Here is a 26,896-nt window from a genome sequence, read left to right as displayed (position 1 = left end):
GTCGTGGTGAAGAAAGAGCTGAGCCGCAAGGCGAAGCTCTCGATTTACCGGTCAATCTACGTTCCTACTCTCACCTATGATCATGAGCTTTGGGTCATGACCGAAAGGACAAGGTCTCGGATCCAGACGGCTGAAATGAGCTTTCTCCGCAGGGTTGCTGGGCGATCCCTTAGAAATAGGGTGAGAAGCTCGGTCACCCGGGAGGAGCTCAGAGTAGAGCCGCTGCTCCTCCACATCGAGAGGGGTCAGCTGAGGTGGCTTGGGCATCTGTTTCGGATGCCTCCGGAACGCCTTCCTGGGAAGGTGTTCGGGTCCGTCCCACTGGGAGGAGACCCAGGGGAAGACCTAGGACACGCTGGAGGGACTATGTCTCCCGGCTGGCCTGGGAACGCCTCGGTGTCCCCCCGGAAGAGCTGGAGGAAGTGTCTGGGGAGAGGGAAGTCCGGGCATCCCTGCTTAGACTGCTGCCCCTGCGACCCGGCCCCGGATAAGCGGAAGATGATGGATGGATGGATAGTTTAACAACATAGGCTAATAGCATTTATTTAAAAGTACTCTAAGTATAAATTACTCTAATTGCTGCATGCAAATTGCAACCTTCATTTTTTGAGTAGATACAGTGTATCGTTGTGTCTGTATGTCAGTATTCTTAACTAGAGGAACACATAACTATGCAGGCAGGCCACTGTTCTGTCCAGGTAAACATAAACACCATTATTTCTTTTACCAATCGGATTTGTTAGAATGTAATGGGTTGTTTTTTTATGTATGTCCTTCCACTTTTACGGTCAAATATAAACTAACTAAAAATATATGTAATAAATTCAATTCAGGCAGAATCAATATTCAAACATTTATTACAACATGCATCGCCATACGCATACATTGAAAATAATACCTTTATTCCCAGATCCCAGTATCTGTCCAGGAACTATCCATATGGTACAGTGTGAAATGTACAATATTGTCCTTTAAAATTAAGATAAAACACCTGACTTTCATTTACAGTTGAACGATGCAGTCTTTGCATGTTTAAGTAACTAAGGGGTTCTCCCCAATGCCTTATTTGGAATCACTAATGGTGTTATATCAGATTTATAGCCCAAGACTATACCTTACAAAATATGCAATAAATCATTTTGATGGAATCTTTAATGCAGGAAAAGCAATGCTAGTGTCAGATAGATACTAACATAAAACAGTATTGTCTAAGTTAATAAAGTACAGTACGTTATCATACATTAATAAGCACATGGATAAATAATAGGTGTTAGCACCAAACAAAGTTTACATAAATAATGAAACCTCCTATACTTGGGACTGTATGTAGAGAGCAGGGAACCTTTATATGTATTGAACATTTAATTATCTAAATGCATTGATTGCATGACCAAATTATTGTCTGATGTAAGTATGATGATCCTGCGGTGAATGCTTTAAGTTTAAACAAAAAACATTTCTTTAGCATACATAATATAATTTTTAATCCTAGAAGTAACAACCATAATAGACTATCAATGTCATGAATTCTGTCCACCATTACATAGACGTGGTGAACTAGTCTGAACTGTAAAGTCTTATGAACATTCACCCAAATATAAAGTAGTTGTCAGGCCTAATTTCACCTGTGTGAGCACGAATGACATTTAAAAAATTCACCATGTTCCTTCTGGTAATAGGAGAGAAACTTCAAATAAATAGTTCTGTCATAAACAACGAACATTGTTTCCTTTTCAATTATATGACATGTTAGATGCGCTTATTCAAGCAAATTGTCACCTGTGAACATCCATATACAGTACCAGTCAAAACTTTGGACTTTTGAGTGGTGCTGTATATGCAAAGATACAACGTTTCTTGAAGAATAAATGACAACTGTAACAGAAAATATGCTGTGCTTTGCACTATATCAGTGATGACTTGATTTTACATGGGAGCCAGGATGTCTACTTTTCATTCTTGAATTTTCTGTGAAGGAATATTCTTAAGCACTAGATCTTACAGCTAATGGGCTTGAAGATCCTATGCATGCTCTCAAATGCATCACACAATTATTATTAACGAAAACTGATAAGTACATCAGGCATGTTTTCTGCCATTGCCTTTATACATGCCCTATTAACATGATTATTTAAAAAAAAAAGTCTATAATACTTCTAAATCTTATTATTTTTGTCATTGTTTACGCAGAACTGCCCAAGGATCCTTGATACAAAAAGAAAATAATATTAGTATATGCCTTTTAATAAATAAGGCTGTATTGATGGTGTTGGTAAAGGAAAAGATGAATTTGCATTCTGTATCAAATTTAAATTGAAGACAATATACATATATATTTTTAACATTGGGTCCGTTTAGATAAACCTCCAGTAAATCTTTGGATAATGTGGTACAAAGTGTATAAGAAAAGGGAAAGAATTTGAAATTAAAGTGAAACTCTAGAAGATTACATATTAAGATAAAATAAAAATGACTTATTCAAAAATGTAAAAGATGAATGATTGAATTAATTGATAAATAACTATTGATCCAGTCTACACTATAGTTTTGCATTTCACTTCCACATACATACAGAAATTATTCAAAAAGATACACGTAATATATTTTTCTTCCTCCAAAACAACATATGTTTAGAAATGAAGCAAAATAGTAGAGCTGCATTTTGTTCACTGCTGAGGAGTTTGCCTAAAACTGTAACTTAGGTCAATTTCTAACTTGGGGTGCATGTCATTTCTATCGTCCTATAAGCATCCCAGTAGTGCTCCATTTTAGATGCTTTGTACACACATTTTTACACAAAACAACCCATGCTAATATGTTGGTTGGTTACAACTGATCCAATAAAAATAACATCTCCTCCAGTGCAAGTTCTAAAATCTAAGAAATAGAATATTGAGCAAAAGGATTAAAACAGCACAGCATTAAAAACAAGTAGATATAAGTGTAATTACATTAATTTAACAGTAACTATGTTTGGGACTTATTAATCCCTCGTCCATTCCTCTTGCTAGCTGCTGTGTCTGTCCAGATGTTTCAAAGTGAATCCAATTGGTTGAAATTAGATGGGTCCACTTCACCATCATCACCATGTGCTTTTGGTGGAGGTCTTTCAAATGTTGACTAAATAAAATAAAATTGAGTTCTTCTTGAAGTGGGTTTACATTACCCTGTTGTTTCATTCCATTTAATTCCAGAGGAAAAATGGGGTATGGTACCCACAGTCAGGTATGGTACCCAAAGTCAGGCCTTCTGCTTTGTAGTTTAAGTCCTCTTTCAATATTTGGCCAAGCTTCTGTTACCTGGTATGTTAAAAGGAAAATAAGTATGAATGATACATAAAAATTGCATTGAATGCACAGTATATAAATTCAGCTACTGTACTGAATAAAAAATGAAACAGATCTTTCCAAAAGTGCTGATGACAAGGTGAGTAGTTTAAAATTGGATGATGAAGTACACCATTAAACAGAAAACCATTTTTGTATCATTAGCAAACCTTTCAATAATACAGGCTGAAAATATATGCCAACTATACTTCAAAGCTGTACTTTAAACCTATTTCATTTTGTTGGAATCGCTATTTATTGAAGCTTGCCAATTAACTGCATTAGGGTAAATTCATGTTTTCCTGCCCTGACTAAACTAGATACAGTATTTACACCAACATGCTTCATGACAACACATATTGCTTCATGGGCATTGCAATGTTTTTTTATTGATGAATATGATCAATTGCCAAAATATTGAAATAGATATCTCATCACTTATGAACATGACCAAGACCAGTTGGGCAAAAATGCAATAGCTGTCACTTTCTGTCATACTGAAATACAGATTTAATTTCCTATCCAGTATTTCAATATCCTGCTTCAAGATAAAAGTGATGCAATTTACAATCTCAATAAAAGCTACTGACTCATCATTCCAAACTACATAAAAGCAATTATATAGTATGATAAGGTCTATACCGGCTCAAACTTTCACCAGCTAAATATGGAAAGACATTTTATTTTCAAAAATTGCATTTGAAATCACAATACAATAAACATTGTATAGATATTGACTTACTTATTTATCAATTGAAAGTATTAATAATTACGGTATACCTTAAACAGTATGTAATGGCTTTGGAGATTAAATCTTATCAATATAATCAGTGTGTGGGAAGTTAATCCAAAGTAGTCAGCTAAACTACAATTAAGCTTATCCTCAGGAAAGGTAACAGGTCAAGGTCTTTGTAAATCTTTTATAATTTGTGACAGAATTACTGAAAGGGGGCATATGTTGCATTTCAACTACTTCCCAGGAGTGCCATTTTTAAGAAGAAAAACATATGTAAATATGAATACAATTAAAAACTCAAACCCTAGTTTAACCAGTGGAAAATACTGGACTTTTGCTAGACATGATTCGCTGAGATAATGAAGGGGCTGGACATGCTAACATTCTGAGTTCTGATTGGTCTGCCAAGTCACCGACTTCTGTCAAAATACCCATACTTGGGAGTTGTGAGATACTACTTTCTGGAGTACAATGGTGCCATGACTCCAAAGATGAATGGGATGACAATGAGGAAACCCATTCCCAGACTTTAATACTGTTCAAAATGTTCAGGCAAAATTGAGGCATTTCATTGCAATGCAATGGTGGAAAGAAAACGCTGGCTCGTCTTCTATAAAACAACTGTCCACGGATTACATTTACAAGAAAAGGACAACCATGGCAGTTATGATAGCGACAATGAAAGATGCATAGATTCTTGAAGTATTGAACGCCTTGAATGTGAACGGTAGTGAAAAGAGGTAGTCAACAGACTAAACGCAAAAAACAAAGGAGGGAGCTGAAAGTCTGTATTGCCCAGTGACAGCCTGAAACCTGAAGGATCTGGAGAAGGTCTGTATGGAGGAGTGTGCCAAAATCCCTGCTGCAGTGTGTGCAAACCTGGTCAAGAACTACAGGAAACGTATGATCTCTGTAATTGCAAACAAAGGTTTATGTACCAAATATTAAGTTCTGCTTTTCTGATGTATCAAATACTTATGTCATGCAATAAAATGCAAATTAATTCCTTAAAAATCATACAATGTGATTTTCTGGATTTTTTTTTTATTCCGTCACATCCAGTTGAAGAGTAACTATGATAAAAATTACAGCCTTCCACATGCTTTGTAAGTGGGAAAACCTGCAAAATCGGCAGTGTATCAAATACTTGTTCTTCCCACTGTATAAGGTGAACAATTCAATTGAAAAACAAACTGAAATCTCTAAGGGGGAAGAATGTAAAATTAAAAACCCACAATAACCTGGTTGCATACGTGTGCACACCCTTAAACTAATACATTGTTGAAGCACCTTTTGATTTTATTACAGCACTCAGTCTTTTTGGGTAGGAGTCTATTAGCATGGCACATCTTGACATGGCAATATTAGCCCACTCTTCTTTGCAAAAGTGCTCCAAATCTGTCAGATTGCGAGGACATCTACTGTGCACAGCCCTCTTCAGATCCTCAAATGTCCTGGGACATTTTTTCTTTTTTGCTGGAATGCCTTCTTGAAGGTGAACTTTCATGTAACTTAATAACAAACTAGTTATGTGAAGTGTAAATATGAATAAAATTAAAAACTCAAACCCTCTTATAACCAGCAGAAAATACGAGGAGGGTATATCTGCAGATCGCAAGTAGGGGGCATAACTTATGGGGGTTCCTTAATATTAAGTTACGCCCATTGACGGTTAATGTTGGTGTGTTTTTTTATATTTAGTGCATGTGTATATGAAGGAAGAATTATAGGGTCAATCACGAAGATTTCGGTAAGTGCTTTCATATGACAACCTCTAGCTATGTATTTAGAGATAGTTAATGTGTTCACTAAGATCGCTTTCTACTAAATTCTTTGAATTTGAGATTAGAATTGCCAGTGACAGAACACAGAAAACCTCCAAATCCGAGGCCATGGTCCTCAGTCGGAAAAGGGTGGCTTGCCCACTTCAGGTTGGTGGAGAGTGCCTGCCTCAAGTGGAGGAGTTTAAGTATCTAGGGGTCTTGTTCACGAGTGAGGGAATGATGGAACGGGAGATTGACAGACGGATTTGCAGCTTCTGCAGTAATGCAGTCGATGTATCGGTCTGTCGTTGTGAAGAAAGAGCTGAGCCGCAAGGCAAAGCTTTTGAGGGAGCTGGAGGGACTATGTCTCCCGGCTGGCCTGGGAACGCCTCGGTGTCCCCCCGGAAGAGCTAGAGGAAGTGTCTGGGGAGAGGGAAGTCTGAGCATCCCTGCTTAGACTGCTGCCCCCGCGACCCGGCCCCGGATAAGCGGAAGAAGATGGATGGATGGAGAACACAGAAAACACGACAACTCTTATAGCCACATTTAAAGATTGCTAGCTATGCGACGAGATTGGCTATTTGTTAGCCAGCGCTATTCAATTAGGGTACATTATAATAAGCTAAAGATGCATGATGCACCGGTAACTATATGCAAGCAGGCAAGATCCATTTATTTTTTAGCTTCATATACACTATGTTGTCATTATTTAGAAATGTAAACAAAATAATAATTGATCATGGCCATCTTCTATGCAGTGGTGTAAAAAGTTGAAGTATTTGGCTGTGTTCACCAGTTTTGGGAAGTTGCTAAGGATGAGCTAAATTACCTAAACAGAGTTCATAAGTAACAAAATACATTAATTGATCATTTACACTTTTATTGATCACTGGTTAGTTTTGGACTCCCTTTACCTGGTTACTTAGATCTTAATTAGATACTTCCCTAAAGTGGTGAACACAGTTGAACCCAGTTGAGTACTTTTACTTTGTACACCTCTACTTCTATGTGATTTTTGTGATTAATTTCAGTTGCCAAGATGCGTTGTTGACCTGGTGGATGCTGTTGCTAGGGTAAATACCAACACGGTTTAGAATGATGAGTCTCTCGGTCTCGTCAAACTATATTGTGTTTTCTGGATCTTGTAATTTTTGTTGTGTGGAAACCAGCATTAGTTGATGGTTTAAAGACAGCTAATATGTATCCTCATCAACAAAAATAATTAACAGAGAAGCTCAAAAGTATCCCCAAGTCCTCTATCTATTTCATCCATGAATGTTTCAGTGTCTTCAAAATTATTAAACAAAAACATGAATAGGGAGCTTCTTGTTCTTCCTCTAGAGTTGAGGCTTCTCTGAGCTTCTCTGCACAGCACCCTGTATTTCCTTATCATTCAAGGGGAAACATCAGTTGTTTAGCAAGAGTAAAATGGACAGTGTTTTGGGAATTGTTCACCTGGCCATAAAACACGATAAGATGAAACCAAACCCTACAGAATCTAGGCAAAGCTGAATACACAGTACATAAAGAAACAGTTTAGTTTTGTCAGTGTTGGAATGTAATATTTTGAATAATTGATCGGGTGATTCAATGTTTAATTGTCTAACTGGCATATAATGTAATTTTCTATTTTTAGGTTATGCTATTAACTTCATGCTTTTGGACTACATTGACTTTCAGTAATGTCTGTTGTGCTCTTTTGGACTTGTAATTTATGTTACTGAATCAACTTTTAAGATAAGGGTTAAATTAGACCTCAGAAAATCAATTCCAAGACGTGTAACACTTGTATTCCTCCCAACAATGTTTTAAGTCCATAACCACGTCATTACTTTAGAATAAAAAATGTGCTTGTTCCAGGAACCCTTGGAAAAATCAATAGTTCTGTAAACAGATGTTGACCTGACCTTTACATGATGGAAATTGAAACATGCCACCTTTCTGCAACAGGCTATAGAAAATTCCACACTTCCAGTTATCAATTTCAACTTTCTAAACCAATGCTGTGAAATTTAACAGTGCTAGTCAAAGGAAGTAGAAATCATTACAGTGATTTGTATGAAAACTGGTCAGATTTACACAGCAGAACCCACAGGTCACGGCAAAGGACCTTCAGAACAGTTTAGCTGACACTGAAGTTGTTGCTCACAGGTCCACCGCACAATGTACCTTACACAGCATATTCACATTTGTGTAATATGTTGAATCTATGCAAAATGCATAAATGGTAATCCTGTATTAACTTGTGCAAAAGAGAGTCCTGTTTCATTTTGTAACATGTAGAGCTCAGATCAACTATATTGTAACTGCAATAAGCAGCATTCTCAACCATCAACCTCCTAAAGATGCCAGGCCCTCTACCTGTCACATATAACCAAGCAATGGCTACTCAAAGAAAAATTGACCATGCCAGGCATAGTGAGTATAACTGTGAATGTGTATATATGCATGTGTTTGTATTATACCTGCACTCAGCAGCTTTGTAAACCACCAGTGTCTCATTCTTGACTGTAACCAAAACATTGAAAACAATTTTTAGAGGCACTTCAGTCTTCAAATGAATATATTTAAATTGTATGTTATCAAAAATGTTAATCCTGAAACAAAATACAATTAAATGGTTTTGGACCATTCAATTTTACATAATTGGTGCAAGCATAATCAGACTAGAGTGCTTTTTCAACATGTAGTCAAAGCAAATACACTTCTGTTTTCTATATCAAGCTTGAACCTAGCATTATATCTTGACAAAAGATGTTGAATGAAATCACATGGACTCTGAGATAAAGTTGTAATGTTAGTTAACTCGTCTTCCTCCATTAGCACACTCAAGGTAACGACATCATACCCATACATGTCACCTAGCGTCGAACCGTGTGCCAAACCAGGATGTCCCCAAATTGACCAATGGCAAACATCAGTGGGCGTACCTTAATATTCAGGAACCCCATTTAAACTGACCAATGGCGAACATCAGTGGGTGTAAATTAATATTTAGGAACCCCCATATTAAGTAACTCCCCAGACTTGCGGTCTGCAGTTATACCTTATTGGAAAATACAGTTTTTGCTAGACATGATTGGCTGGGATAATGAGATAATGAGGGCTGGACATGCTGACATATTGAGTTCTGATTGGTCTGCCAAGTCACTGACTTCTGTCATAATACCCGTAGTAGTTTAATTGTATTGCAACCCTAGGTTTTTCAAAAAAAGTGAACCACATCGCTGCCCTGAATTTAGCTGGTGTTATCAACAAATCTTAAGTTGTGAGATACTTTCTGGAGTACAAAGATGCCATGACTCAGAAGATGAATCAGACTTTGATACTGTTCAAAACGTTCAGGCAAAATTTTGGCATTTCAGTGCAGTACCAATGGTGGAAAGAAAACGTTAGCTCGTCTTCTATAAAACTGTCCACGGATTACATTTACAAGAGAAGGACAACCATGGCAGTTATGATAGCGACAATGAAAGATGCATAGATTGGAGTATTGAACGCCTTGGGTGTGAGTTGGTTAATTTCCATCCGTAGTTTATTTTATTACTATAAGTTAATTTCGTGATGAAACTGAAACATAACAACTGATATAGGAAATAAACATCTGGTGGTATTAACTGCACTTAAACTTGCATTAAGTGGAAGTATTTTTTTTTTATCTGACCATTTTTAGAATAGCGTTTGATGACATGAAAGCCTGCTGGACTGTCAGATCTTACCAAAAAGCTGAGATTCTCCTGATTCTAAAATACATTTTAGGATATTTGCCTCTAAAGACCGAAATGCCCCTCTATAGGAAATCAATGGGCGGAGCTCAGAGTTCTGTTATGGAAATACTAAGATATATTTGAGAAATGTCTGTCTTTCCATTGGCTGGTATGTAAATCTTTACTTTGATTGTGACAGACGGCTGTATAATATCAGAGGATTATTAGGTATTTGGGCCATGTCCTCCTGCCTAGACAAAGAAGGGTGTCAGTCTTTTTGTTCCTCAGGAATGTGGTCCTTGGGGGGGGAAGTAAGGTCAGTTGGCCCCTTTAGGTAAACACAACAGTAAACATTATGGCAGGAAGGATAAGGTGGGGAGGACAGCCCGCCCTTTGGGTAAAACTTAAGTGACACAAGACAGATGTGCAACAACTTACCACACCCCTTTTAACTGTCATAAATACGTATTGTTCATGTATTGAGTTAGAGACTCCTCGGATGATTATGTTTGTAAGCGTTTGACGCGTCTCTCTTATATGCAAATAATTTATACACTGTTAAATTGTTCCAAAATAATTTTGGCTCTGTTTCTTACTCCTTTAAGAGTGTCGATCGATGGAATTGCCATCACAGTTCCAAAGAGGAAAACATTTTCTTGGATAGTGTGTGATCACATGAAAGCCCGCTGGACTGACATATCTTATTTAAAAGGGGAGGTTCTCCTGGTTAAAATGGTGTCCGACATAAAAAAAAATAATCAGAAAATATACATTTAGAGATATTTGCCTCTTAAGACCGACATGTCCCTCCATAGGAAACCAATGGGTGGAGCCTAGAGTTCAATAGGGGAAATGTTTTCCTGTCTAGTGTTTTATGGCAGCAAAGCCTGCTGGCCTGTCTTATCTTATTTAAAATGGGAGATCCTCCTGATCAAGTGCACAACTTAAAAAAATTTGAAAATACACATTTGAGAGATCTGAAGTAGACAGCGTTGTCCGCATGTACAGCATTTTTCTATAGGGAAATGTAGGCAAGGTTCAGTGATTGGGAAATAGTGAAGGTAAGGTTAGATATTATAGGACAATTATGATTAGCAGTTTAGTAAGGATTTCCGTAAACTTAGTGACATTGTAGAAACATTTTCCAAATGAAGGTAATTATATTTCCAAGAGATGGCAGCATAAGAACGACAAATTAAAATCCTCAGATTTATTCCTACCTGATTAGAGAAAAACCTGCGCAGATGAGGATCAATTGTTGAGGCAATTTTCATTTTGTCGTGTAATCTGTTGGTGTATTACAAATAAAGACCCATGTGAGGCTCGGTAGCCGTGAAAAGGGAGCCTAGCAAAAACATTGATGCGTAGCATTTTCGCTCACCTTCCACATAATCACCTCACTCCCATTCTCAAACAAATATTCAGTGAAGAAGAATGCATCGCACCACCCCTATCCAGCCCCACTGTTTAAATTTTTTTCACGGTTGAGAGGAAAACACAATATGGAGAGGTTGATTTTGTTTAACTAGCCATAAGCGGCCAACGATAGTAGTAGTAGCTGATTTGTCAATTTCTTATGCAGAAATTTCTCATGCCGAAATCCCCCCTTGCCCCGACCGGGACAGAAAGTACAGGGTTTGATTGTGTATGGCGAAAATGTCGATGTACACGCTAGCGGTCTACGATGACGTCTACGATGTCATAATGCGTGATTGGAATTATAGATTAATACATCAGGGGCTATTTCTTTATTATTATAATTTTTTGGGCAATTTGAGAACCGGGGCTATTCATAAAAGACCCGGGGCTATAGCCCTGGACGCCCAGGACTAACGACGCCACTGCTGTATCGCATTGTATCGCATTGTAGCCGATTGCCATTATTATTGTATTGATGTATAGCCTACTGAGCTCACTTGCTCCGTAGCCCGTTCCCAGATTGCAAAAAATATCCGCACGGCTTCTTTTTGCCGCCGGCCCTAAGCTGTCAGCTATTGGAGCGTCCTGCTGGCGGGGATGAAACGTTTGCCGCCGAATACGTCACTCCCATTTCTTGCGAGATGCCGGCGGTCTGACTGCCTCATTTTCTCTGGCGGTTGCCTCGATCTAATGGACCGCGGTGGTGCGGTATTTAAAAGACGCTTTTAAATACAAGGCTACTCTCAAAATCGACCGGCCATGTTGGTTTGGACACACATTCGCATCAGTTCGTCGCTCAATCGCGAGTTACAGCCTGCAGCCTGCTAGCTAGCAAAGACATCGACTACCATTGTTTAAGTAAGTACATGTTTCCTTTTTGTGTAACGCAATATTATGTTTACATTGTTTTTAGTTTATATATTTAAACTGTGTAGTCATCTTTGTTCTTGCCTAACTAGCTAAAGTAGCCTTGTTTACGCAATGTTGCTAGTACATGTAGAATTTTAACGAACTATAATCAGTAGCAAAAGCTTTACATCTAGAAAGACTAAGTTTAACTTTTAGTGTTTTCTTACAAAAATAACGATGTATAGATGTTGTTTAAATTATTTTGTTTGCCTGAACAAGTATGCTGCTAGTCCAGTAGCTAGAGTGGCTAGTAAGTGTTAGCTAGCACATGCTGTTTTGCCTTTGTTACAGTACACACTGTGGCTAGCAAGTTTTGTGCTGTGTTATTACTGTATTGGATTTAAGGCGATTATGATTTCTAATTCTCTGAACTGCTGTACTTTTTATGTTTGAGAAAAATTCTGTGTTCACTTGAATCACAACACTCGGTGAATACATTTTATTTTTAACAATTTCACTGTTCCACATTTGGCTGATAATGTTTCCACCCCACAGCATAGCTACTGTATATTCCTAACGTTAACAATCCGGTTTTGTTCACGTTTTCTTGCAGATACCTTGGCCAGAGCATAACCGGTTATCTTCACCCAAGAGACCTACTGTTGGTCAATCGTTTTGGCTTTAAAGGTAAATGCATTGTTAGTCACAATGTCTAGTTACTGGGCCAAAAGGAAAATAATATTGAAAAGAGTTGAGGGACAAACAGGACATTCACTTGAATCACTACATGCTACAGAAGTTGCATCGATTCCAGAAAACCAGGAAAATGTTGAGCCATCTGTAGACTTCAGAGCTGGTATGTAAAATGTATTGCTGTGATGCTTAATTTGTGATCCTGTAACTAAACTATACACTTTGTTAGATTTTCAAATTTCTGTTCCCTCTTTCTCAGAACCAGGTTTCTCCCCAGTAATCCAGACTCCACTTCACAGAGCCAAGAGTTTGAGAACAAGTAAGTGATGTTATTTGTGACGTTTTTTGTATTGGAAACTATTGCTTCTATTTAAGATTAGGAATCCTTTAATAAGGTTTTCATTAGGGCACTTGACTTTCTGGATAAAAGGTGTCGAGGTATGTTGTACATATCATTAGCTTTGCACAGTTAAATTATTGTTTCATTACTGAATATGCAATCTCTGCAGTGAAATTAAAGCTGTTGTTTGTTCCCCCAGCTCGTCAAGTACTAAGCTTTACACCACCAGCAGCAAATTTAACCTGGCAGCATATGGGTGAAAACACTGGAGGTATGTAATATGTTGCGCTAAACTAAGTTTTACATTTAAGTCCAATTCATTAAATGTATGCAATTACTTCAAACATATTTTTACGTCGATGATTATCAATAGGAGAAAGTCATCGCTTTGTTATTGGCCCTTGGACGCCCCTGGCATCTCGTGTACAGCATAAGATTTTCAGCTATTAAGGTATATTCTAGGCCTATGTCTTATTGTCCAGTGTTTTAACAGTATTGAAAATATTGCCTTTAGTAGTTGTTTTTTTAATTTTTTTATGTAGATTTCCAGAGTCTCTTCTTGGAGTCTCTGGGAGGGGTGCTGGAAAGTGCTCCGACTGGGGACTCTATTGTTCTACTGGGGGACTTCAACGCCCACGTGGGCAACGACAGTGACACCTGGAGGGGCGTGATTGGGAGGAACGGCCCCCCTGATCTGAACCAGAGTGGTGTTCAGTTATTGGACTTCTGTGCTAGTCACAGTTTGTCCATAACGAACACCATGTTCAAGCATAAGGGTGTCCATCAGTGCACGTGGCACCAGGACACCCTAGGCCGCAGGTCGATGATCGACTTTGTTGTCGTCTCATCTGACCTGCGGCCGTATGTCTTGGACACTCGGGTGAAGAGAGGGGCGGAGCTGTCAACTGATCACCACCTGGTGGTGAGTTGGATCCGATGGCGGGGGAGGAAGCTGGACAGACTCGGCAGGCCCAAGCGTATTGTAAGGGTCTGCTGGGAACGTCTGGCCGAGTCTCCTGTCAGAGAGATCTTTAACTCCCACCTCCGGCAGAGCTTCGACTGGATCCCGAGGGAGGTTGGAGATATTGAGTCCGAGTGGACCATGTTCTCCACCGCCATTGTCGAAGCGGCCGCTCGGAGCTGTGGCCGTAAGGTCTCCGGTGCCTGTCGAGGCGGCAATCCCCGAACCCAGTGGTGGACACCGGAAGTAAGGGATGCCGTCAAGCTGAAGAAGGAGTCCTATCAGGCCTGGTTGGCTTGTGGGACTCCTGAGGCAGCTGACGGGTACCGACAGGCCAAGCGGGCTGCAGCCCGGGTGGTTGTGGAGGCAAAAACTCGGGCCTGGGAGGAGTTCGGTGAGGCCATGGAGAAGGACTATCGGCTGGCCTCGAAGAGATTCTGGCAAACCATCCGGCGCCTCAGGAGAGGGAAACAGTGCCCTACCAACGCTGTTTACAGTAGAGGTGGGCAGCTGTTGACCTCAACTGAGGATGTCGTCGGGCGGTGGAAGGAGTACTTCGAGGATCTCCTCAATCCCGCTGACACGTCTTCCATTGAGGAAGCAGAGGATGAGGGCTCAGAGGTGGACTCGTCCATCACCCGGGCTGAAGTCACAGAGGTGGTCAAGAAACTCCTCAGTGGCAAGGCACCGGGGGTGGATGAGATCCGCCCTGAGTACCTCAAGTCTCTGGATGTTGTGGGGCTGTCTTGGTTGACACGCCTCTGCAACATCGCGTGGTGGTCGGGGACAGTGCCTCTGGGATGGCAGACCGGGGTGGTGGTCCCTCTTTTTAAGAAGGGGGACCGGAGGGTGTGTTCCAACTATAGGGGGATCACACTTCTCAGCCTCCCCGGGAAAGTCTATGCCAGGGTTCTGGAGAGGAGAATACGGCCGATAGTAGAACCTCGGATTCAGGAGGAACAGTGTGGTTTTCGTCCGGGCCGTGGAACACTGGACCAGCTCTATACTCTCTACGGGGTGTTGGAGGGTTCATGGGAGTTTGCCCAACCAATCCACATGTGTTTTGTGGATTTGGAGAAAGCATTCTACTGTGTCCCTCGCGGCATCTTGTGGAGGGTGCTTGGGGAATATGGGGTCCTGGGTCCTTTGCTAAGGGCTGTCAGGTCCCTGTACAACCGAAGCAGGAGCTTGGTCCGCATTGCCGGCAGTAAGTCAGACTTGTTCACAGTGCATGTTGGACTCCGGCAGGGCTGCCCTTTGTCACCGGTTCTGTTCGTAATTTTTATGGACAGAATTTCTAGGCGCAGCCAGGGGCCGGAGGGTGTCAGGTTTGGGGACCACACAATTTCGTCTCTGCTCTTTGCAGATGATGTTGTCATGTTGGCCCCTTCAAACCAGGACCTTCAGCATGCACTTGGACGGTTTGCAGCCGAGTGTGAAGCGGTGGGGATGAAAATCAGTACCTCCAAATCCGAGGCCATGGTCCTCAGTCGGAAAAGGGTGGCTTGCCCACTTCAGGTTGGTGGAGAGTGCCTGCCTCAAGTGGAGGAGTTTAAGTATCTAGGGGTCTTGTTCACGAGTGAGGGAAGGATGGAACGGGAGATTGACAGACAGATCGGTGCAGCTTCTGCAGTAATGCAGTCGATGTATCGGTCCGTCGTGGTGAAGAAAGAGCTGAGCCGCAAGGCGAAGCTCTCGATTTACCAGTCAATCTACGTTCCTACTCTCACCTATGGTCATGAGCTTTGGGTCATGACCGAAAGGACAAGATCCCGGATACAGGCGGCCGAAATGAGCTTTCTCCGCAGGGTGGCCGGGCGATCCCTTAGAGATAGGGTGAGAAGCTCGGTCACCCGGGAGGAGCTCAGAGTAGAGCCGCTGCTCCTCCACATCGAGAGGGGTCAGCTGAGGTGGCTTGGGCATCTTTTTCGGATGCATCCGGAACGCCTTCCTGGGAAGGTGTTCCGGTCCCGTCCCACCGGGAGGAGACCCCGGGGAAGACCTAGGACACGCTGGAGGGACTATGTCTCCCGGCTGGCCTGGGAACGCCTCGGTGTCCCCCCGGAAGAGCTAGAGGAAGTGTCTGGGGAGAGGGAAGTCTGGGCATCCCTGCTTAGACTGCTGCCCCCGCGACCCGGCCCCGGATAAGCGGAAGAAGATGGATGGATGGATAGATTTCCAGAGACTCCAGAATGAAAACCAAACTCTGAGGGAGGAGAACCAAGCCCTGAGGGAATGCAATGCACAAGCAGGTGAGAACGTGCACTCTTTCTTAAATTGTACTTTTTTGTGTGTAATGTAGGTTCAGAATTACCATATGCCTTTGATTTTGTAGCTTTGGATGACAGCGGCTCACTTAAAGAGCAGGTGAAGCAAGTAGGGACAATGTTGAAGACGTTTGCTCTCACTGGGCAATCAGGTACAACTTGCAAACAACACCTGTGGTTGTTAGTTTAATACCTGTACATGTAGTAGACCTAGATATAAATGTCGTAGTTTAGTATTTGAGGGACCAGGACTGACTACGTTATTCTTTTATTCTGGGAACCCCTGTAGGTGCGTTACCTGAAAGGAGCATCTGACCGTGAAGACAGAAAAAGGTGCCGCACAGCTGAGAAGGACCCACAGCCGACCCCTTAAACCTAGGCTGACTACTGACACCCCAGCATCACTGAACTGGAACACTTTCATTATCCTGCAGTCAGTAACATCAAGAAGCCAGAACTGCCAGACTACACTCACCAAATCCACCCTGTTTTCTTTTGTATTTTAACTTTAGTATTGGCTTATTTCATTCCGTCTTAACGATTCTATTATAGTTTGTAAATCCTATTACATACCTGTTACTTGATATTGCACATTAACTAGTACCAAAATTCTACTTTCATTTCATCAGTGTGCTTAACTGTTATTCTATTAATAATAGCTTGGAAATACTATTTCATACCTCTGATACTTGATATTGCACATTACCTGGTACCAAATATTCTACTTACTCTGTTTTTAACATCAGCATTTTTCATTCCATCACAGTGCTTAACTGTTATTCTATTGTTAAATATAGCTTGTAAATCCTTGTGCCACAGGTCAGCATTGCAGTTATAATGGTCTGTTCTACTACTGTTTTTACCTCTGTATTTTTATATAAATATATGTCAAGTTTTGTTTATCACAGATACAAGAGACACAGATCTTATTACAGCACGGTGTAAATCTTGTGCTCCAGGTCTGCAATGCCATTATAATGGTCTATTCTACTCTAGAGCTTTACTCTAAATTATTACCAGTTTTCCTATTGTTAGAAATGGCTTGAAAATGTGATGTTATACCTCGACTTCTTTGGTATCCTGCACATTCTTTGGTACCAAATATCCTCATTACTTGTTATGTTTACTGGAAATTATTATTGTCACCTGCATGATCTGTAGTGTGTATTTATATGTATATTTTTTTCTGCCTGTTATTTCAGTGATCTGATACATCTTGTTTGAATGACAGTTACTGTATTGTGGAATTAAAACACCAAATGGAAATTTGTCTGGTTTGATCAATCATTATTCTCGATAAACTGCATGCTATAAATAGATTGCTCGAAAATAGCGTTTGCCGCGGAAGGTCCGCCTTCTGTATAACGGCGGTGGAACGGCAGTTGGCCCACGGGCCGGCCGCAGAACACAGGCGGTAGGAAGGCGGCTGCCGCTTTTAAAAAACGGCTGCCGCTGGTGGTGAGCCGGCAAACGTGTTTGCGATTAAGACATTCTGACGCTTCTACTGTCTCTGGAGGACCGCCTCCAGTCCGCCGACTCATTGTTATCTGGGTTGTAGCCTGTTTGTTAAAGGAAATGAGGCAAAGCTAAGGTGCATTGAAAACGTATTGACTATGGGCTAGTACGGCATTGTGACGTAGAACAATGGGCAAGAATAAGAATGTTTGGAACGCATTCTGAAGAAGAGCTGGTGCCACAGTGCTCGCTAGAATTGACAGGAAGCGCCAGGGTGAAAAAAGGGCCAAAATTAGGCCTGTTTTCTGGCGACTTCTTTTAAACTACAGCAAGCATCTTATATATAAGGTCATATTACGAAATTGGTCTTCATGACGAACACAACATCATCATCATCATCATCATCATCATCTTCTTCTTCCGCTTCATCCGGGGCCGGGTCGCGGGGGCAGCAGTCTAAGCAGGGATGCCCAGACTTCCCTCTCCCCAGACACTTCCTGCAGCTCTTCCGGGGGGACACCGAGGCGTTCCCAGGCCAGCCGGGAGACATAGTCCCTCCAGCGTGTCCTAGGTCTTCCCCGGGGTCTCCTCCCCCACAACAATATAAGTAAAATGTTTGGTCTGTCCAGCCTAGATGTAAACAAGGTCAACAGACTAAATGCAAACAACCAAAGAATTTGCATGTAATCGGAGGATATTCAGTCTGTAGTGAAACATTCCTACATGTATACAGGTACCTTGAACTTTGGCTAACTAGCAACATATAATTTCTTTTCAATAAGTGTTCAAAGTCGTTTTTTGTTACTAGTTATCTGTTAACGTTAGATAGCTAAGTAACAACATCAACTTACTATCTATAGCTAACATTTCCTGGTTTCTAGTTTGTTTGTTGGGTAGCTAGCTTTTCACAAAAGTGAGCAAGTCACTTAGTTTGATAAGCTGTTGAGTTATGTCGCACTATTATTGTAGCTAGCGTTGCATTCGGAGGACAAGACTAGACGAAGGAGATGAGACACCTTCAGCCGTTCTTGGCATATTTATTCTTTAGCTGCGACATATCAGTCTCACGGTTAGACAGCACTCAATTGAATTCAGGTGATTCACTGGAACATAGCCTGCATATTAGCGCCACCTTGAGGCGTACACATTTACAATACAAAATAGTACCACATTATATTCATAATACACAACTGAGGACATAATGAGCATATTCTAACACCCCCACTTGTACTCAGGTTGCTGTACTCTTAAACAAAACAAACAAAAAATAGAATGAATGTGGACTCCTGTCATACACATCTCAAAAAAGAGCACCTGCAAACTTCTTTAGTTTCAACTTATTTACAGGTTTGGTCATTACATCTGCAATCATATTGTCAGTTGAACAGTACATCAAAATCACTCTTCCCTCATTCACAGTAGACCTGATAAAGTGGTATTTTATGTCAACACCTTCGCCTGTTTACTGGGTTTTTGGCGAGAGCAATTGTTCCCTGATTGTCCTCATATACTACAGTTTGTGTGTACTGGTAGTTATCTATACCTCCCAGTAGCTGCTCTAGGTATAGGCACTCCTGTATGGTTGAAGACAATGCCATGTATTCTGCCTTGCATGTGAAAAGTGCAACAGTAGGTTGCTTTCTGGTCTTCCACAAGACTAGTGAGCTGTTCTGACTAAAGCTCACACAGTACCCTGTGGTACTGCGTCTGTCACTGGTATCAGCCGCCCAGTCGGCATCACTGTAGGCCTGTATACCTAGATTCTCGCAGTCATTTCTCTTAAAGCTTAACCCTTTTTCTGCGGTGCCTTTGAGATACCTTAGTACGTGCTTCACAGTGACCCACTGCTCCTCTGTAGGCTCGGCCATGTACTGCGATAACCTGCTCACTACAAAACTTAAATCTGGCCTGGTACAAGTAGTCAGGTATATAAGACTTCCTACAGCCTCCCTGTACATCCTGACATCTTTCATCTTTACTGCATCCTCAGGATACTCCAGCTTCTTCTCACAGGGTGTTTCTCTGGTCTCACAGTCTTTCATATTAAAACGCTGTAGTATTTTGTTAGTGTACCTTTCCTGTGACATCTTTACACATCCATCTGATTGACAGAAATCGATACCCAGAAAATATTTGAGTTTGCCCAAATCTTTCCTCTTAAACTTTTCTGCAAGCATCTCTTTCACCTTTTTCAGCCACTCTTTATTGCTTGCTGCAATGACCAAGTCATCAACCCATGTGATTATGATCACCTTTTCCTCTTTTGACTCTTTGGCATAAACACAGTGGTCGGCTGGGTTTTGTGTGAACCCATTCTCAGTTAGACAGTCATGCAAAACCTTATTCCAATTTCGCCCAGATTGTTTAAGACCGTAAAGTGATTTCTCCAGATTATAGACTTAACCCTCTTTTTCTTGGTAACCCTCTGGTGGATTGATATAGATCTCATAGTCTATGGGAGCGTGTAAATACGCTGTTTTCACGTCCATTTGAAGTGGGAGTAAATTCTCCTGTGCTGCTTTCTGTAGCACCACCCTCACACTTGTCAGGTCTTCTGTGGGTGAAAACGTCTCACCATAGTCTATTCCCATTCTCTGGCTGTAACCCTTGGCCACAAACCGTGCTTTGTATTTGTCTTTCCCATCTACATCTGTCTTAATAGAGTATACCCATCTACCCCCCACTGTTTTCTTGCCTGCTGGCAGTGTTGTCGGGGTAAATGTCTTGATTTCCTCATCCATGGCTTTTACCCATTCTTTTGAGTTAGTTGACCTCATTGCCCCCTCAAATGTCTGTGGAAAACCACACACCGCTCTGCAGCAGTAGTCTACAGTGATATGAACCCCATCACTATCACTGTCTTCAGTTATGAAATCATCTAAATAACCCGGTGTTCTTCTTTCTCTAGTTGGATACCTCCTCCTCTCAGGTTCACCACCTGTCACACACTGTTGTGTTTGGTTATGGCCACTAGACCTTGTTACTGCACCTGGCATTTCACTATGCGCACTCCTACTCTGTACACTTGGTTCTGAGGCATTTTCTGTACCCCTACTGACCCCCTGTGTGGTCTCACTAGCCTTGGGTCTCCCACTGTCACAGCCATCGCTTGGATCTGCCTCCCCTGTCTGTGTGTGTTTCTCCACAGCTGCCTTGCTCACAAATTTAACTAGCCTGTGTTTTTGTACTTTATTTGTATCTGGATGATACACCAAATATGCTGGGCTGTTCTTGTCATAACCTACGAAACGCCCCTGGTCACATCTGGAATCAAGTTTTCCCTTGTCCTGTTTGTATGTGTAGCAAACAGACCCAAACTTTTGCATTTTAGAGACATTAGGCTTATCTGTTAGTAGCTCATAAGGAGTCTGTCCTGTACGTCTGTTAAAACACCTGTTGCGTACTATTGCTGCTGTTTGTACTGCATAGTGCCATAGCTGCTTTGGTAGCATACTTTCGACTATCATGCACCTGCCCATCTCAAAAAGAGTACGCCAACCCCTTTCTGCAGTCCCGTTCTGGTGTGGGGAATACGGAGCTGACGTTTCATGTCTGATTTTGTTTTGCCTCAATAGTGCTTGGAAATCACTACAGGTAAACTCTGTTCCATTGTCGGATCTGATACACCTCACTTTCCCAAAAGGGGATACATCTGCTAGGAACTTTTCCGTAGCCTGTACTGTGTCACTTTTCCTCTTTAGGAAATATACAAATACTGCGCTCGAATAATCGTCAGTAAATGACTGCACATATTTGTAACCATCTATCGACTCTGTGGCTACACGACCTGCAAGGTCTGTGTGTATCATCTGTAAGGGAGCCTTTGCTCTGGTGTCAGGGTCCCTATTTCTGGTCTGGGCAAACTTTCCCTGTATACACACCTCACACTCTTGTTCGGGTCTAGCCGTTTTGCCCTTGATTTGCATACCTTTAACAACATTTTGCAACTTAAGAACATTATCATAGTTACAGTGACCTAAGATCTCATGCCATGTCTGTATGTCGTGACATGCATTACACTTATCATTAGACTCAGCCTCAGTATGCAAATAATACAACTTCCCATACACATGAATATTAAATCTGGTACCGTCTCTGGTTATCAGGGCGTCTTTATCTTCTTTGAAGAGGATCGTTGCCCCACTTGAAATTGCTGCCTTCACTGAGAAGATGCTTTGGGGGTACGACGGTACAAACAAAGCGTCTCTTAGCGTCGCCTTGCGTTGCTGTCCTGTGCTGTCGATTAGGGAAACCTCAGCATTTCCCCTCCGTTGAGCGACCCCACTGCACCGGGTGCCGTCTGCCAGCACGACACTGTGCGTTTCTGACCTGAACGCGCTGTCGAAGCTCTTGAACTTAGTTATTTCCGTGATGACATGAAAGGTAGCCCCCGTGTCCACCATCAGGCCCCTCTCCTGGATGCTGCGTGCCGGCTGCTGCTGGGCACTGGTCCCTCCGTCTCTCACCTTGAACGCGTAGTCCTCGTCGGCGTCTTCTGAGGCTTTACTCACACCATCCTTTTTGTCCTTAATGTCTTTGTCTTTACGCCTACACGTGACATCTTTGTGTGTGTCACTTCTGCAAAAGTTACACCATGTTTTCTGTCAACATCCTTTCGCTCTGTGGCCTTTTGTGCCACACTTGAAACACACCACCCCTGTGTCGTCTTTGTTCCAGCCACGTGCGCTGGTCTTAGTAGGCCGCCGCCAGATTTTTCCTTGAGTCTTCATCACACTGTTGCTCGACTCTGCTGCTTTTATTTTCTCTGTCTCTTCAAAATTACGCAGTGTAGTCTTGAATTCTGCAAACGTGATGTTATCGTCTGTATGTGCCACGTGTATTGCAAATGGCTTAAAACTCTCAGGCAATCCCTTCAAAACCATAGCCACTAGCAGGCCGTCTCCTAAAGTTTCACCTGCGCTCCGCAGTGCTGTGATGGCGGTTTCTGCTCTGATTATATAGTCCATTACACCTTCATCGTTTGCCTTCTAAAGTGATGTTAACGTGGTGTACAAGTTTATTATACGGGGCTTTCCCCTCCCGGCATAATACTCTCTTAATATTTTCAAAGCTCTTCTTCCATTGTTGGGCGCACCTCTCATAACTAATGAGAGGCTTTTATCGTCTAATAGTAAAATTAACTCTGCATATGCGTCAGTGTTTTTCTTTGCATCTGCCGCTATCTCGGCTTCTGACACCGGTTCTTCCAGCACCATGTTCTTTAGCCCTGATAAATGAAAATGTCCCAACATTTTGGTCTCCCAAAGCTTATACTTAGCTTCATCTCTGTCGAACGTCAGCCGAGGTAACCTGCACGTTCTTTGTTGTTCCATTATGTTAGCTTACTTTTTTTTTTTTCCTTAGCTAGCAAGTCCGCTTGCACGCGGTCCGTTGCGACTTCTAAACGGTGGAACTTACAAAACTTATCTTCCAAACAACTCCTGGGCCCATAACCTGTTGAGATATGTCGCACTATTATTGTAGCTAGCGTTGCATTCGGAGGAAAAGACTAGACGATGGAGATGAGACACCTTTAGCCGTTCTTGGCATATTTATTCTTTAGCTGCGACACATCCGTCTCACGGTCAGACAGCACTCAATTGAATTCAGGTGATTCACTGGAACATAGCCTGCATATTAGCGCCACCTTGAGGCGTACACATTTACAATACAAAATAGTACCACATTATATTCATAATACACAACTGAGGACATGAGCATATTCTAACATAAGCTATGTGATTGATCGGTCATTCATCCAGGTGTGAGGGATTATGCCTAATCTATAACAGCTCAGTGGCTGTCCACCTGCACTCAAACTATCTGCACTTCATTGTTGTTAATGTTTTATGAATCCTGCTGCTTAGCTACTTTACATTTCACTGTACCGTTTATACCTGATGTATCAAGTCTATTTGAAAAAACTTGAATTTTATTTGGTTTGATATAGTGTGTGTTTATTAGAGACTAACCAGACCAGTTTAGCACAAGGCCAGATTGTCTGCATTTGAATAAAAATAGCTGGGTGGGGTTAAGGCCTAAGAGGATGTGAACTGTGAACCAACTCTCTGGCAAGTGTGAACCTTTCAAGCCTCCTTTCTCAGAAGTAAGTAGAGCAGATTATCAACTTCCAAGCAGCATATCTTTCCCATAACTTTGTCAAACAGTATTGTATTATATACCAATACAAAGCCATGATTCTGGACCTTTATAAAATAAAAATGTTGCAGTAGGACCCTGTTGAGGAATTCTGTCACATATACAGAAACCAGAAAAGGAACCAGGCAAGCCTAGTTCAGCCGGCCTGCAATTAAAAATATATAAATACTGTTACCCTCACCAGATTTGAACCTGGGTCCCCTACATGAGAGGCACAGTCTTTACCACTATGCCACAGCACTAGATGTGTACCTGGCTAGACACCATTAAGCATTTTGTTAAACTAACGTTTCCTACTAAGTATACCTTCACCACAAGCATCTATGGTGTTTGCCACTGGCTGTTTTAACAACGTATTAGACAGTAATAGGCTTTACCAGTATCAACTAACTTACTGGAATAGTCATAAGAATTGGGAAATTGCTAGCAATTGGTATTTCATTTCATGGCATAACAACATACTTTTTTCTTTCATTTGTAAATTATATTGATACAAAATAACTATCAATAACAATAAACTTTTTCATCAAGTGAAAAGATGAGAGAATTGTGGAATCTACCAGAAATATTAGCAATACTCTATAACCATAAACAGTTTTAGTTTAGACTTACCCTGAATGTTGTAGCCAGCTAAGTTTCTGTCTGTCCTGACCCAAAAAGCATGCCCAGATGTGTACTTTGAAAATCCAGAAGAAATAGTCGCAATATAACCATATACAGTTTTATTGCGGCCTGCAACTAAAATGTATAAAAGTTGTTGTTCTTACTATATTCAAACTAGATTCCAAATGAAAGGAACAGTCGCAATATAACCGTAAACTGTTTCATTTCAGGCTTACTATAATGTAGATATTGAAGGTTATAGCCAGCAAAGTTTTCATCTACACAATTATTCATAACGCATACTTTGTTTTGTCTGTGAGGAGATACGAACACAGGACCTGTAGTTTGCAGGTCCGCTTCTCTAACCCCTATGCTATTTAACAAGGAGTACTCAGTCAGTAAGATACATTCCCTCTTTTTGGCCAGCTCCGCTTACGCGATCCGGCAAAAATATAGCAAAAAAATAAAGCAATCATGTATATAACACTGTACACTAGCAGCACTAAAAGAGTACTGTAAACTAGCAACAAGATTGTTAGTTGTATTGAATATTATATATATGGCAAGTATGACAATAATATACATAATGTAAACTAGCAACAATTTTAGAAAGAGTAGGGTGGGGTGTATGAACAGTATGGTAGAAGTATTGAAAATTATACATGCATATGAGTGTTAATATGCTTATGACTGGTACATGCAAAGGAGTATTCTAATGCCCATTAAATGTACATGAAAGGACATCAGAGCAACTGGAAAGTTCAAGTGTGATCAGTATGATCATGGATCCGTGTTGCTGGTTGAAGAACCTTATGGCCGGAGGGGGAAAAAAATGAGTCTGGAAATGCATGCCCAATGCTCCGGTAGCATCAACCAGAAAGTAGGTGCTTTGTACGGAGGGAAGATGGCAGCCAATGACGCACCCCGCAGACTTTATCACCTTCTGGAAGGACTTGCAGTCTGCATTGGAGCAGCTAGACTATGGTGATATGCTATACATGCATTCATCCATCAGTGTCAGTCCTAAAACCTCTAGATGCAGTATATTATCCAGCCTTGCTTTCAATCTCTGGTCATCATTTTATTTACATCAGTTGGATGGGACTTATGGACCTTTTGTATTGCCATTTGTACTGCATTTGCCTTCACTGCACATCTATACATTTCACTTGTAATATACATGTACTTAATACTTAGTACATTTTCTGCCCTCTTTTATTTGCACTTCTGGTTAGACGCTAACTGCATTTTGTTGTACTGTACATACACTGTTCAATGACAATAAAGTTTAATCTAATCTAATTGACCTCTAGAAGGGCCAGACATTGCTTAATATTTGTAAATAGTTTCAAAACAATATACAGAATAATTTCGAACTTTGAAAAAGTAGGAACTTTGTCAACTTTCGTTAAATAACTAACTACTACAGCTACATGCCTACAGCTAAACGTAAAAAAAAACATGCAACAAGCTAAGTGACATACCCCTAAACATCACTTAGTGTTCCAATTTACCACCACAATAACTGAATGAAGTACCTCACTTAATGGTAAGTGAATGAAAATTAATAGATTTTCTTGATTTAGCTGCAGTTTAACCAATGAACTGTTAAATGTAGAAAACACTGAAAATACTTGCGACAACTGGAATATCCATATGAATAATTGTCATTATAAATATTGTCATGCTCATAACTTCATAATATTTTGTTCCAAAGAACCAATTATGATTAGATGAGCAGTCTGAAACTTCCGGAATTGTCCTTTAGTAAGGGGTGTGTGCTCTACTGTGATAGGGAAAAATAAACCCTTAAGGGTTTTACAGAGATTTAGATGGTCTTGGTAGGTTTAAAAACATCAGTCTTTCATAATCTCCTTCCATTCACTTAACTACCAAAAAAAAAAGAAACGTTTTGCCATCCAGGACTGAAGCTCAATAGCCCATTTCGATGTGGACAACAACCAAATCATCCAATGTGACTTACTGTGTTCTGTCTGGCTCAATCTTGTTCTGCGTCTCTCCATTCTGCTTGTCATTGGACTTCTGGGAGAGCCTAGTTGACATGGTGGCTGCCTGCACGACTGCCTTGAAGCTTCGCTTTCTCTTCTGGATATTTTGCTCCGGGTGAAAGAGGATGACATAAACCTTAGGTACGTAGAGCATCCCCAGAGACACAGAAGCACTCAGACTCATTGAGACCGTCAATGTGGTGGTCTGGATAAACATCTAGATAACAAAAAGAAACGTGAAAAGTCTGAGAGACTGCTTATTCACATGGTAACACTAAACCTGGAACTAACATAACCATAAATTTTGAAATGCTAGCTATTCAATTTCAGGACAGGGTTTAATGTATCTTCTGCCACAACTAATTAATTATAGTTTCATAATACCTAGACATTTAAAAATGTATCTTTTACCCCCGCCCCCACACATCTGTCTATTGTGGAATGCCTCCGATGGCTGAAAGGTGGTAATACATGCTATTGTAGTAATTCCTAATTGCCACCATATCTAGGCAAACAGTCAATCAATCAATCACATTTATTTATTAACAACAGCAGTTGTCACAAAGTGCTTTTACAAAACACCCGGCCTTAAACGCCAAGGAGCAAACA

General features: G+C 41.0%; 1 protein-coding gene and 1 long non-coding RNA gene across 2 annotated transcripts in view; one reads left to right on the top strand and one right to left on the bottom strand.

Annotated features, from left to right (window-relative positions):
• Window positions 1-874: 874 nt before the first annotated feature.
• grm6a (glutamate receptor, metabotropic 6a) overlaps window positions 875-26,896 on the bottom strand; it is a 172,598-nt gene continuing 146,576 nt past the window's right edge. Inside the window, exons 11-12 of the mRNA XM_029124342.2 lie at window positions 26,263-26,504; window positions 875-3,299 (exon numbers count right to left, since the gene is read on the bottom strand). Of these exons, the coding sequence (XP_028980175.2) occupies window positions 3,296-3,299; window positions 26,263-26,504 (246 nt within the window). The 3' untranslated portion in view covers window positions 875-3,295. The remainder of the gene's footprint in view (window positions 3,300-26,262; window positions 26,505-26,896) is intronic.
• Window positions 13,083-13,407, top strand: LOC114840512. The gene is made up of 3 exons (XR_003782705.1): window positions 13,083-13,104; window positions 13,207-13,284; window positions 13,376-13,407. It is a non-coding gene; the product is annotated as an uncharacterized LOC114840512 (long non-coding RNA).

This window comes from Esox lucius, chromosome 12, assembly GCF_011004845.1.
Source record: "Esox lucius isolate fEsoLuc1 chromosome 12, fEsoLuc1.pri, whole genome shotgun sequence".
Classification (NCBI taxonomy): domain Eukaryota; kingdom Metazoa; phylum Chordata; class Actinopteri; order Esociformes; family Esocidae; genus Esox; species Esox lucius.
Note: the sequence above shows the minus strand (reverse complement) of the source record. Positions and strands in the feature narration are given on the sequence as shown.